At 35.1% G+C, this 13,726-nt stretch overlaps 2 protein-coding genes across 2 annotated transcripts; both read left to right on the top strand.

Annotated features, from left to right (window-relative positions):
• The first annotated feature begins 243 nt into the window (after window positions 1-243).
• Window positions 244-3,779, top strand: LOC120351365. Its single transcript, XM_039428360.1, has 2 exons — window positions 244-473; window positions 1,011-3,779. The coding sequence occupies exons 1-2, from the start codon at window positions 444-446 to the stop codon at window positions 2,916-2,918; spliced, it is 1,938 nt and encodes a 645-aa protein (XP_039284294.1). The 5' UTR covers window positions 244-443; the 3' UTR covers window positions 2,919-3,779.
• A 5,883-nt stretch (window positions 3,780-9,662) lies between these two features.
• LOC111053733 (putative uncharacterized protein DDB_G0271982) lies at window positions 9,663-13,435 on the top strand. The gene is made up of 3 exons (XM_039429486.1): window positions 9,663-9,917; window positions 10,050-10,556; window positions 12,785-13,435. Exons 1-3 carry the CDS (start codon window positions 9,663-9,665, stop codon window positions 13,433-13,435), a joined length of 1,413 nt encoding a protein of 470 aa, XP_039285420.1.
• The last annotated feature ends 291 nt before the right edge of the window (window positions 13,436-13,726 follow it).

Below are 13,726 nucleotides of genomic sequence, written 5' to 3'. Positions count from 1 at the left end.
TAATATTATTAATAGTATAATCCATTGTACCATGTTGTAGGTACTACTATTTCCATCTTGAATAGATTTACTTCAGCTGACTATACCATAGAAGTTGACAAATTGAAATTATTTAGGTGTAGAAAGACCTGTGATCTGATACAAATTTTCCCAATGTATTCGAATTGTATTATTTATTGTTATAATAAACATTCAAATCAATTTTAGAATTATTCTCATCATTATGAAGTGAAAAATATAATAACAAGTATAAGTGTCCCAAATTCCAACTCAACATACAGTACTTTCAATTTGTTATGTCAAAGTTATAAGAAACTAGGTTTTTCTATTCCTTTTTCAATTACACAATAAAAAAACATTTTGTGCAGGTTCATGACAATGGATGCTTGAGCAGTACTGGGGAAATAGAGATTGTTGTCTTTCCAGAACCTGAAGGAGATCAAATGCACGAAATTGCCAACTGCACAGAAATGGTAAGAATCACTGAAATAAAAATCACTAGATTATTTACAAAATGTTATATTTATTGATTAAATTTTCCATTATAGTTAAGTGAAATGTTTGTCTTCTACTGATGCTTTCATGTACAATGTTATGCATGCCTTGAATAGGAAGATTGATTGCTAAAATTTCACATTTTTTGTTATTTATCTGTATGGAGAGGCAAATTCAACATTCAAGAAGAATGATAATGAGTAAGTCAATAATTGACTTACTTATTATTTTATTATCAATGGTATTGTTTCTCTTACCATAATTTATTGTATTGTATACTTTGCCAATTTCTTTAAATGAGATATAATTATTATTTTATTATGTCATGCTGTGATGAGAAAATATTACATCATAATAGTGTGTAAATTTTGGTGATGTAATACTGTATGTTGTAATGTGAAATCATTGGTATAAGATAATAATGTGGAGATTTTTTGTTAGTTTGGAACTTGAATGTTATATAATTACTATTTATTATGGGGTTTCTACTAAGCATATCTTTGTTTCATTTACAGAATGAAGAAGATGCAACCCTCGAAGAGTTTCTAAACTTTCCTTGTATGTCTAGTACACGAATAATCAACTTTGAAGACAATGAGAATTCTTCATCAGATGAGAAAGATTGCATCAAAGACAAGGATTATCTGCCATCAAACTCTGATGATTCTGAAAATGAAGTATCAGAGAATGAATTACATAATATTGGAGAAGAAATCGCCACAAACAATGATACTACGTCAATTCTTCCTGCTACTGGTATTGATAGACAAATAATGGAAGTGAATGTGGATGCAAGTGTAAGTGAAGCCAGCCAAACGGTCTCTGATTTTTCTAATACAACAATAATTGATGGAAGTGAAACCAGCCCACTGCCAACTAGGAAACGGAAGAGGAATGAATTAAAATGGAAGTCAGTCATCAAGAAAATTAAAGTTAACACTGGTCAGTCATACAAAACAAAATCGAACAAATGTGTACCAGCAAGGGCTGTGAAAGGAACCTGTAGTGTGAAGTGTCGCATAAAATGTCCAAGCAAAATTACAGCTGATCAACAAATAGATATCAACAAAGCGTATTGGGAACAAGGTGACCGTGACCGCCAGCATAACTTCATCATGATGTACACTGAAAAATTGGAACAAAAATCAAAGCTACTTAAATCGATCAGAAATCGTTCTAGCAACATCGCTTATTATCTTTCAACTAATAAGGTAAGAGTATGTAAGGATTTTTTTTTGAAAACACTTGATATTTCAGAGAAAGTAATTCGCAATTGCTACAAGAGAGTGGATGAGGCTTCAGGTGTACTGAAAAAATCAAAACAAGGCAAGCATACAAAACATTGCACAGAAGAAGAGCTAAAAGAAATGGTGAGAAAGCACATCAGTAGCTTTCCAAAAATTGAATTTCACTATTTGAGAGAAAAAACGAAGAGAGAATTTTTAGATGGTAGCTTGAATATCAGAGAGATGTATCGTCTATTCATTGAAAGCCTGAAAGAATCTGAAGCCAGCAAGAAAGTCTCGGAATCAATGTACCGGTATATTTTCAACAATGAATTTAATCTTTCTTTCTTCATGCCTAAAAAAGATTTATGTGCATTCTGTGAGAAATTCAAGAATGCAGACAGCGAAGACAAAATAAAGTTGAAAGAGAAATTTGAAGCACATGAGAAAAATAAAATATTAAGTAGGAAAGAAAAGGAAAATGATGTCAACAATTCTGACATTGATACAATTGTGTCATGCTTTGATTTACAGGCGGTACTCCCTGTCCCTTGTGGTGAGGTATCCGTGTTTTATTATAAAAGAAAGCTCAATTGCTACAACTTCACGATTTTCAGCATTGAAGAAAAACAGGGATATTGTAATTTTTGGTCAGAGAATATAGCACGTAGGGGTGTCAACGAAATAGCAATATTCGTTTATTCATATTTGAAAGACTACTGCCACAAAAAAAGAGTTATCTTCTACTCAGACAACTGTGCTGGGCAGAACAAAAACAAATCAATGGTTGCTCTGTATTGTTTTGCTTTAGCACATTTAGAAATTGAGGAGATAACACACAAGTTCCTTATCGTTGGGCATACACAGAATGAGGGTGACACGATGCACTCGGTAATAGAGAAGGAGAAAAAACGTATATTGAAATCTGGACCCATCTACGTTCCAGCTCAGTGGTGTGGGGTGATCAAATCAGCAAAAAAATCGGGGAAACCGTTTATTGTTAATGAACCAGACACTACTGACATTAAAGTCTTCAAAGATCTATCAAAACAATGTGGAAGTAACTGGGGAACAAACGAAGAGGGTGAGAAGGTTTGTTGGAATGAGATTAAAATCATTCATGTTAAAAAAGTGAACCTAACAAATTTTTTTATAAGACCGAATTTGATCAAGAAACTTATAAGGAGGTCAATTTGAGAAGAAGGCAAAGAGGAAGACAAGCATTGACACTTCGTCTGATGAATGCTTATAATGAAGCTCCGAAAATATCAACAGAAAAACATAAAGATCTGCTTGATCTATGCAAAAACATTGCAATAATTCCGTCTGTTCACCACAAATTTTTTGAACAGTGCTGTGCACCAGCTGAAAATACAGACGAGTTAATGAATAATGAAAATGATTATGATTATTAGATTATAAAACTAAATAATAAATGTCATTCTAAATAAACAGTCATTATTATTAATTCACCCCCATTCTCATGTTTTTAATTTTATAATATTCATGACAATCATTCTATGTTACACAGACGTTTTGTTTTTCTCAGTGAATGAAGCTCACAAATTAGTCTGAGACTGACTTATGCGTGATTAGGATGTAGATTGATAAGGTTTCAAGTAATTTCAGATCCACTGGAAATTTATTATAGAGCAGATAACAGGGTTAAAAAGCTGTTAGCCAAACGAAGCAAAAATCTATCACTTTTCAATTTATAGATACACAATTTTTCAAATAATATCTAAAATCCAATATTTATTTCATCAGTACTTATTTCTGCTATAGTTATTCAAAATACTGGTTACAAACTATTGTAGATTCTTGAGTGCTTTTGGAAAAAATTGTGTATCTTTTTTCCATCTATCAGAATAAATAACTGTGTGAGGATTGATACCAATATTTTTTTATAATAATTATTCGACATTCTCTCTTTCTAATTCACTTTGGAAATATGCTTAAACATTGCTAGATATCTATATAAGAGTGTAAAATATCACAATCGATCTAGGATGATGAAAAGTATTTTATAATAAGGATAGAAACTTTCAAATTGCTCTCCTGAAAAAATTAGATTTTCGAGATATGCCCTTATTACTCTCAAGGTAAGATGGATGAATGAATGGAATGAAGAATGGAAAGGAAGAGTAATTATTAGAATATTTGTCATTCAGTGCTCTAGGGTTGGACAGACTCAGTCATTTTCTCTACAAGATATTTTTTCAAGGACAAGATAGAGCCCACTCAGCTCTCAATGCATCTAATAGAGTTGGGAAGTTGTCACGGTCTAGCTCCATGGAGGGGGCACAAAAATGGATAATTATGAACTTGGAGTCATTAAACAAAAAACCAGGATTATAATCCTGAAACATGAGTACTGTTTCTCAGTATTTAATGCCTCACCTTGTCTCGGCATGTGTCACATATTGCTCTGTGGAGGGGCATGAATGTGCACTAAAAGAATAACAATAACTAGAGTAATTGAATTAAAAAACCAAATAAACAGTTGGAAAATTTGAGGTTATGAATCTGTACTTCATAGTTGTAGGTGAGGATGGCTGACCTTCGTTTTGTTGGGGTATGGACGTCACTGAATTCTGAGGGTCCAGGCAGAGTGAACAGTGTATAGATAAAATTGGTTTGAAAAAGCAATTTGCTAAATTGATAGGTTGGCGGTCTATAATTAAGGTAGCCGAAGTAGGGACTGTGAATTTCCAAGTTAGTGCTGTAGGTGGGAATGTAATGGATTAAAATCGAATCTAATTCAGTAATAAAATGCAGTTCAGTTTGAATCTGCCTACTATGATCAATGCTGTCGCTAGGATCAGACAGGGATATAAATTTCTGAGTGAATTCCTTCTCCAAATAATAACCAATATACTTAGGTTCTAGTACCTGTGTTACAGTTGGAAGAGATATTAGACCGCACAAGACAACAGACAAAATAGCAAATCCATGCGAACCGGGCCTCTGATAAATACTATAGGTTATATGATTGCAAAATGCCGAACCAAAATAGTAAATACTTCGAGTACCGAGTTTAATTCTGATGTTGTCTATGCGATCTTCTACCTCTCCTTGTGGCGTTAATTGTTTGTGAATGCTGGATCCAATACACCTCGATGCGGTAGGTTGATGGCAGTTGATTTTTATTTGATTTGGTAGGATATCTTTAATAAAATGTTTTATTATTTGATATGAATATCGACTACCATCTACCACCAGAAGAAATAATGTTCTAGTTATAAGTAGGACACTCAATAATATCTGACTACTGCAAAACAGGTCATGTCCTGCACGATCGATATGTGTCAGTCGAGAAAGAAAGAATTTGGAGGTGTAATGAAATAAATTCAGAGCGGTGAAAAGATAATATAAATATATTCTGGAAAAGATTCTCAGACAGCAAAAGATTGAATAGATAGATGAACAGATTTTACAAAATATAATTTCCAACTGATAAGGAGTGAATATTAAATGATAGCAAATTTGAATCTTCAAATGATATATACTGTATGAAAATTTAATAATTTCTAATTGATTGAAATGAGATGGGTGATAGCCCTTGGAAAGGGTCATAAAACATACAAATTAAAGTAGGCTAATACAAAATTATAATTCAAAAATAGAATAAATAAATAGATAAACATTTTTTCAGGGTGGGGTTTTGCCTCAGGGAATAGACCTTTCGGCTAAGTACAGCATGAATATTAAAATTTACCTATTACAATAAAAATCATTTATGATAACTCAATACCCTTAAATCTAGTCATGACTTTTCCCAAATTGACGAATTTATACTCTGTATAATTTTCGTAGATCAGCGGGGATCCCTTTTTATATTTTCGAATAACTTACATAGACTTTTGTTTCCGTTTTTGTATTTGAAGTATATTTGGCTGTAGAATATATCTATCCAGCTGGATCCTTCACACGTGGCGAAAAACGTCAAACAGACCTCACTATCATAGTTTTAGGGTTCATTTTACATGAAATCGCAAAAATTAATATCACAGATTACTACAGGAACTTTATTACAACTTTTAAAACAGAAAAGAACGAAGATTGAATTACATTAAAACAGGAATTAAAGCTTTTAAACAATTAAGTATGTGGACCAGGTCTGTATCCCACTGGTGATTTCCGAAAAATGGCCTCGAGTCCTTTTCTTCTAATTTTCACCTGAGTTTCTTCTTAGGAATTAATCTCGTCAAATTAACATACTAATTTGGGATTGGTCAGATTCTGTGACGCAACCGATACCCTAAATGAAGTGTATCCAACTTTGAAGCTTTCGAATGAGTAAATAAAATTCCTTATTGTAAGTTGTTCTAAATTATTATTAAGTTCCATAAAAATATAAAAATAAATAATATAAATTCATCTATCACAATATACATTTGTTAAATAACTTCAAGAGTAGCCAATGATTTGTAGAACATAGATGTAATTTCATAACATAAAGTAGAAGTATAAAAGCATATAACAATCAACATGCTTGTAATGATAATAATCATAATAATAAATAAATAGGCTATATCTCTTTTGTTTACATAGTTTTTTATGTGCTAGAATGTCGATCCCCAATAATCATATATAAGCTAACTTGTATTTCGTATCTATGATAAATATAGCTTCATGACAGCTCATAAATGAATATTTCGGCCCATTTGGCATAGAAATTATAGTATAAAAAGTGAAAGAATTAATATTATATAGCTGTTGCAAGCAATTATTAATCAAACTGCCTTCTCAATTGGCTATTTGTTGACAAGTTAGCTTTGGTCTGTTTAGGGTTATGTATTGATCCAATCCTAACCTTCAAATATTGAATTACTGATCAAAACAATAAACATCACAAACACATATGGTTTTTCCAGTTAATAATTTTCTGAAAGACATATAATTACTGATTTATTAGTTTCAGTCTTTAAAGGGTTAGATCACTGTCATTTATCTGCCTTAGATAAGATTGTGGTTCTTTTTCAGTGATGGAATTTATTTTGCTCATATAACAGCCTATAAATAATTCAAGGGCTGTACAATCCTTTGGTACATCACAATCTATACACTGTTCACTCTGCCTGGACCCTCTGAATTCAGTGACTTCCATACCCCAACAAAACAAAGGTCATTCAACCTCTCCTAAAACTAGGAAGTACATATTCATAACCTCGAATTTTCCAACTGTTTATTTGGGTTTTTAATTCAATTACTCTAGTTATTGTTATTCTTCCAGTGCACATTCATGCCCCTCCACGAGGCAATATGTGACACATGCCGACACAAGGTGAGGCATTAAATACTGAGAAAGAGTACTCATGGTTCAGGATTATAATCTTGGTTTTTGTTCAATGACTCCAAGTTCATAATCATCCATTTTTGTGTCCCCTCCATGGAGCTAGACCGTGACACATGGCACTCAACTGTGTTAGCCTCTGATGAGACCCTGAAACCGATCTCCTGGTGACAAATGATTTTGTCGGAGAAGGCTTAGTTGTTGAAATTGTGCTGGGCCCTGAGGTCTGTGGATTTTTTATCTGATCAATAATGTTATCCTAATTCTAGTGGTTTGAGGGTCTTTGAATTAGAAACATAGATATGCGGTTGACTGACTGCTCTTATAATAATGAGAATAATATAGAAAATATTACAAAATACATCTTTACATGGGTAATCTATTAATCAATCTGTCTTTAAGAGACCGAATACACATGTATTTAAGAGACCAAATACATCACGTCTTTAAGAGACCAAATACTCATGTCTTTAAGAGACCAAATACAATATGTCTTTGAGAGACCAAATTCACGGGGCACATCTGATATTGTAGTGGGGGTATCAAGTACTTATCTAAGATCTGTCGTCCTCAAGTCCAGTGTCCAAAGGGTGATCGATGAGGATGAAGGGTGATGGCCTCCAGGCATCAGGCTAGTGGCGTTAGATCAAAGATCGTCTTTCAGCCCTGCATGGCAAGGTCGGATGTCCGATATCACCGGCCATCTCGGTCGGTGAATTTGTAAGCCCTCATTTGACAGCAAGGCATATTTACAGCATGATCCTCGAATGAGTATTCAATAGTACACACACACACACAAGAAAAAACCTGCAACACAAGTCACAACTACTTAGTAATGATAGAATAAATAACATACTAAATATTGCATTCAATGAATGATTCCTCAAGAAATCATCTAATGAATACAATACATACAATTTAAATCAAATATGAAATTAGAGGAATATTATACGTTTTAATCTATTGTAGAATTTGAAATCTATAATGAATGGGATTATGAAAAGAAATTACTAGTTGAAAGAATGATGAACAGTTACAGAGTTACAGTTGATGTACAACCAGTGAGTATTTCAAACTTTACTCATGATTACAAAAGGTTAGAGATATAAATGACTCTACTTATAGAATAAAGAATAGGAAGATACTCCATTTAGTATCACTTCCTTCTACATAAGTATATTGTCATACATCTCCAATGTAAGACTACAAAATTAAGTAAAATATTTGAAAATAATTGAAAAATTAATTGAATAATTGTTAAATCAGGGGTTGTTACCTGATACATCAAAATGAAGACAATACAAAAATACTATAAAATTTTCATTACTCACCCTTAAATGGGTTTTCGACTGTCACTAATCCATAGCCTACAATAATAATAAAGTGCAGCAGTCAACCGCTCTGAATGGAAATTGAATATGCCATCAATAATTTAATAAAAAGACTAGCAATTTCAAAACTGATGGGATGAATGATTCCCAATAATATAATTTTAGTCTCCAGGAGAGAATAAAAAACTGTCTAGGAAAGACATTATTGAATCAGGTCAATAAATAATAATTAAGCTCAGAAAACATGTCTGTACTCTACAGAATATAAAAGCGGTCTGTTGTTCAGGTCTCCAAGTCGACCAAATCAGGATCAAAAATAGGTATCAGGGCTGGCAATGTTATGCATTAAAAAATACCAAATTACAAAGGACGTGGTGGGGACGACAATAATTTCCATTAATAGAACGGGAAAGGAATAAAACTAACAAGGACAGAATACAGGAAAATTCCCTCAGTCAAAGTAGAAGACTCAGCGATATAATGGACGTTCAACTGATTTTTTATGATGATTTTGCATCTACAACAATTCTAAGTACTCTAGGAAAACGTTGGAAAACAATAGAGGAAATATTAGAATTTAATTATGTAATGTGCGGAATGACATCATGAAACTACTCCAATACCATGAGAAAATCACAACGTTAACTCAGCACTCTAATAAAATTTTATCTTTGAAAAGTTATAATTTCGAAAAAAAAATAAATTTCGGCACAACCCCTAGGCTTGTACAGCTACACCATTAGTTTATATGATCATTTTAGTGTCATGAAATTTCTTGAAACTTTGTATCAAAAGCAACTTGTCAAATTTAGTCTGAAAATTCATCATTGCAATCCTAGTCAAGTAAGAGTGACACAGAATCTTTATTATTGATAAGGTGTGCCCTGCATGATCAATGTAGGTAAGAGATTTGTCAGCTAGTGATGAATTTTCAAGGGAGAGAAAGAATGGACTTGAAATTGAACAGATCAATTTTGTATGTGGAATAAACCACATGAAAGCTATAAAACAAGAAGGTTTTGTATCCTTTCTCATAGTGAATCATCATATTTTTTACCTTAGATGTTATTTTCTATTGTTAACGTTTTTATTTGTTTTTTATGTATCTTACCTCAAACAATTGAAGGTCAGCATGCACTGAATCATTATCTAGTCATCTCGTGGCATCAATCACTGTGTTAAATATTTGTTGTTCACTTATCACATCACTCAGGTAATTTTCATATCATTTTGAAACCTATCAGCACCAATACACTCATCTGCCCCCATACTACCAAACTTCTATAATATTATCAGTGGATTTATTGCTTCACCATGGAAGACTCCAACCAAAACTTGGATGTCTCATACCCGGTCGCACTACCCTCAGGACCAAGCGCACAGACAGATGCGGAAACAGTTGACGCCACTCCATCCAGCACTCCCACTCAAGTGGACGATGAGGCAGAGACTCCAAGGAGTTGCGAGCCTGGCAGCATATCCTCCGTGGGCATACCAATAACCTGGGGCAGCATTTGTCCACCCAGATCGAGCTCCGGGATGTACCGACCACCTCACCTCCACACGCCGGTCCTTCAATACCTGCAACTGAAGGAAAGGCGTTACTCGAGGACACTAGCAGACCTATATCGATTGCATTGGCAAATAGCACCCTTGCTACAACTGAGCAGATGATGATTGAGTTCGACGAAACTGTGGAAGAGGGACCGAGAAGAACAGAAGGAGAGGGAGCGCAAGCAGCAGGAAGAGAGGGACAGGAATAGAGAAGAACAGAAGGAGAGGGAGCGCAAGCAGCAGGAAGAGAGGGACAGGGACAGAGAGAAGCAGAGGAAGAACGAGCGCAAGTGGCAAGAAGAGTTCAGGCAAATGATTGCTCATATCGAGAACAACACTACAACCATCATAAGAATCACTGACATGATTGATCAGAAAATGTTGGAACAAACTGAAGCAATTAATGATGTGATCGTGAAATTGGACCAATTCTCTGACAAACTCAACACCAGAATGAAAGAGACATCCCAGATCATGGAGCCAGCAAACAAATACTGTGCAAGCATGGAGGATCAACCTACCCAGGATGTCCATGTTGGAGCCAACCTGGATCTCGCCGAACACCAAGGGGAGCCGGAGGACGCCATCCACCAACTCAAGGGACAGCCCAAACCGCCGACGGCCAGCACCACCAATCCACTGAAGACAGCCCCTGTAACGGACAAAACCAGCAAACATCATAACCTGTCACACAACCACAACAATAGAAGACAAATAAAAAACCACAGAAAATCAAGACAACAATTAAGTAGGAAGGAAATTCAAAAAATAAGAAGACTATTTAGAAAGATTTACCAACACTACAATCAAGCTAATATGAAGTCCATTACCCTCCATCCAATCACCACCCAGAAAAGAAGCAGGAAATCAGTTTAAAGAAACTGCAAACATTCAGGAGATTCTACAGTCATCCATGTTATATCAGATTAAACCAAGCCCAATCTACACCACCATGCAGGAAATAAGAATGATTTCTGAAAAAATCTACCACCATTCCTGTCATATATGATTAAAATCAGGCACATTCCACACCCACATGCAGGATAGGAAAACAGTATCCAGAAAAATCTACAATCTCAGTAAACATGTTAAGTTTGAAAACATCCAACTTTATGTCACCAGTCGGAAAGGAGGAATCATGTTTGGAAGAACCCACAATCACTACCAGCATGTGCAATGGAAGCCCGCTAAATTAACTACAACATTCCAGGGAAAACAGCTTATTACTGGAAGGATTCATCCCCATCACTGACATACCAGATTCAAACAATTAATAAATAACAGGACGGTCAAAAATCAACATAGATTCTCGCTCAAAATTATAGGAAATAATACAGGAATGAGGGACAGCAGACGAGATCTTCAAATTCAAATTCACTAAATAATAGCAAAGCTTCATATTTCAACAATATTATATGCAGTGGGTTTCATCTTAGCACTTGAGATTGTCTCTGATAACAACAACATAGTAACATAACCTAGACACTTCTCATCTTATCATTATTGGAATGTCAATGAAGCCAGCATTTATTCAAAATTTATCATCATCATAATACTACATGAAAGATCTTCAATCAAGACAACTTTAAAAGATATCCAGCTTTACTGAAGAATCTGAATATCGCATAACATCAACAAATAAATCACTGACTGGAACACATCTACTTACCTCTAGGAATCAGCGTCTAAACGTCTGCAACATGTCCAGAAACCATCAGCGAGACAGCACCATCAACAGCAAACAACCTGCAACAACAGAGAAGTAACAATAAAATAACAATAGCCATAAAAAATATCTTCAATTCCCTAGTCATAGTAAAGTGTGTTGTAATCTATTCACCAATAGCCCACATAGCACCTAGCCTAGTTCATGTACTCAGCTCAACCAGTTACAGTTGAGGTTATAAATATATTCAATGAATATTTGAAGTATTACAGACGAATTATAAGTATCATATAAATTCACCAACTAAATGGAATTAAAATGTCGATGGAATATCAACCAGGAAGATCCAGTTTACAGTATTAACCTAGTCAACCTAAATGGAGTGTGTAGCAACAACAAATATAAACAAGGAACAGAGGATAAACAAATGCTAGTGATTAGAAATGTCAACAACGCCAATTCAGCTAGAGATGATAACAAATATAAACAATTTTTTATATCCGTAATACTCACCTAGTTAATATTTAGTAAATTGACCACAATGAGGCGACATAAAGTTTCAACTCAAATCGAGATGGATCCCCATGGACATCTTGTCACAGGCCTGAAAAATGAAATTATTATTAAAAATAAGGCTTGATAAATTTGTCCAATTTAAAATCCATACATGGATTATATAAATAATATTGGATGAAATGTCATGAATATTTGAAAAAAACATGAAATACTTTCGAGAATATAGAAATCGGTAATCAGCTGTGAGCTGGAAACACCAATTATAAGTACCAACCTCACAAGGCCAAAATTATATTTATCAGTGTTCGAGTGTATAATTGTATTTCTAAATGTGAGTTATATATGAAAAACCAGTAAGAGAAAAAAACAAAAATAACTTTATGTTTATTTATAATATCTGTCTTATATTATTGCATGAAAAAAGAATGGGATATCGACCCATTGCAATTTTGATTCACATTTTCATCAGACATATTATTGAATCACACTTTTGTATTTCTTCATTTGAACAAGTTTTCTACACTGTTTCAATTTTTGATCCTCATCCATTAGTAATCATTCACATAACCTATATGGTCATATCACTGCATGGTCGTTTCACTGCACTTGCATCATTATATCATCCCACCATATCATGGAAAAGCCGCACACCATCCTGGAGACCACATCGGTGACATCAAGGATGGAGGAATTCGCGTAGAAGAAACGCCCATGTGCCGCCATCCCAGAAGTTCAGACACCCGCATCTCATGCCACAGAACCACCGCCGCCGACTGGAGAGCATACACCCGAGCATCATGCATCAATACTGTTGTCCTCTGTAGACATCATCCTGGGAGCAATAAGAGAAAATTCTCCAATAATGCAAGAATTCAAGGAAGAAACTGGAAAAGCTTTGGAGAGGCTGGATCAAAAGGTGAAGGGAGCAGCAGAGGATATCAGGATGGTAGCACAGCAAATCGAGGAGAAATGTCATACAATAAAAATCAGTATTGGACCAGTGATTGAGCGTCTGGATGAGCCCACAATTGACACTCACAACCAACTGGACCAGGTATCCCAGGAGGAATGCAAGAGGACGACAAAAATGGAGGATGATGAACATGCCATAGAGGAACCCATACATGCAGAGATGGTCATGCTTGAGGAGGAGGTCATTGAGGTAACAGAAGAACATTTCACAAAGATGAGTGACCAACCTACCCAGGATATCAAGCTTGGAGTCGACCCACACTGCACCAAATGCCAGGAGGAGCCCGAGGACGCCATCCATCATGTGGAGGGACAGCCTGAACCACTGCGTGCAGATCACCAGGAGTCTAAGGACATTGCCCACCAAGTTGAAGAGTAGCCCAGACCATCGAACACCCACACCGCCCATTCACTGAGGACAGCACCTGCAACAGATAAACCCAGTATTCATGAAGATCATCCACAAAACAATAGAAGAAAAACAAAAACCCACAACAAATCAAAATCACAACCAAAAGTAAAAACCTATAAATCAAAACAACAAACAAGCAAGATCACAGTACATCAGAGAAGAAAACCATCCAATAGAGTTTATTTACACCGCCATCATATTAGGCTCAAACTGAACATCAAACTTCTCCCCACCACACAGGAAAGAAGAGTGATTCTC

Source organism: Nilaparvata lugens, chromosome 5, assembly GCF_014356525.2.
Source record: "Nilaparvata lugens isolate BPH chromosome 5, ASM1435652v1, whole genome shotgun sequence".
NCBI classification, from domain to species: Eukaryota; Metazoa; Arthropoda; class Insecta; order Hemiptera; family Delphacidae; genus Nilaparvata; species Nilaparvata lugens.
This window is presented reverse-complemented; position numbering and strand designations above follow the sequence as displayed.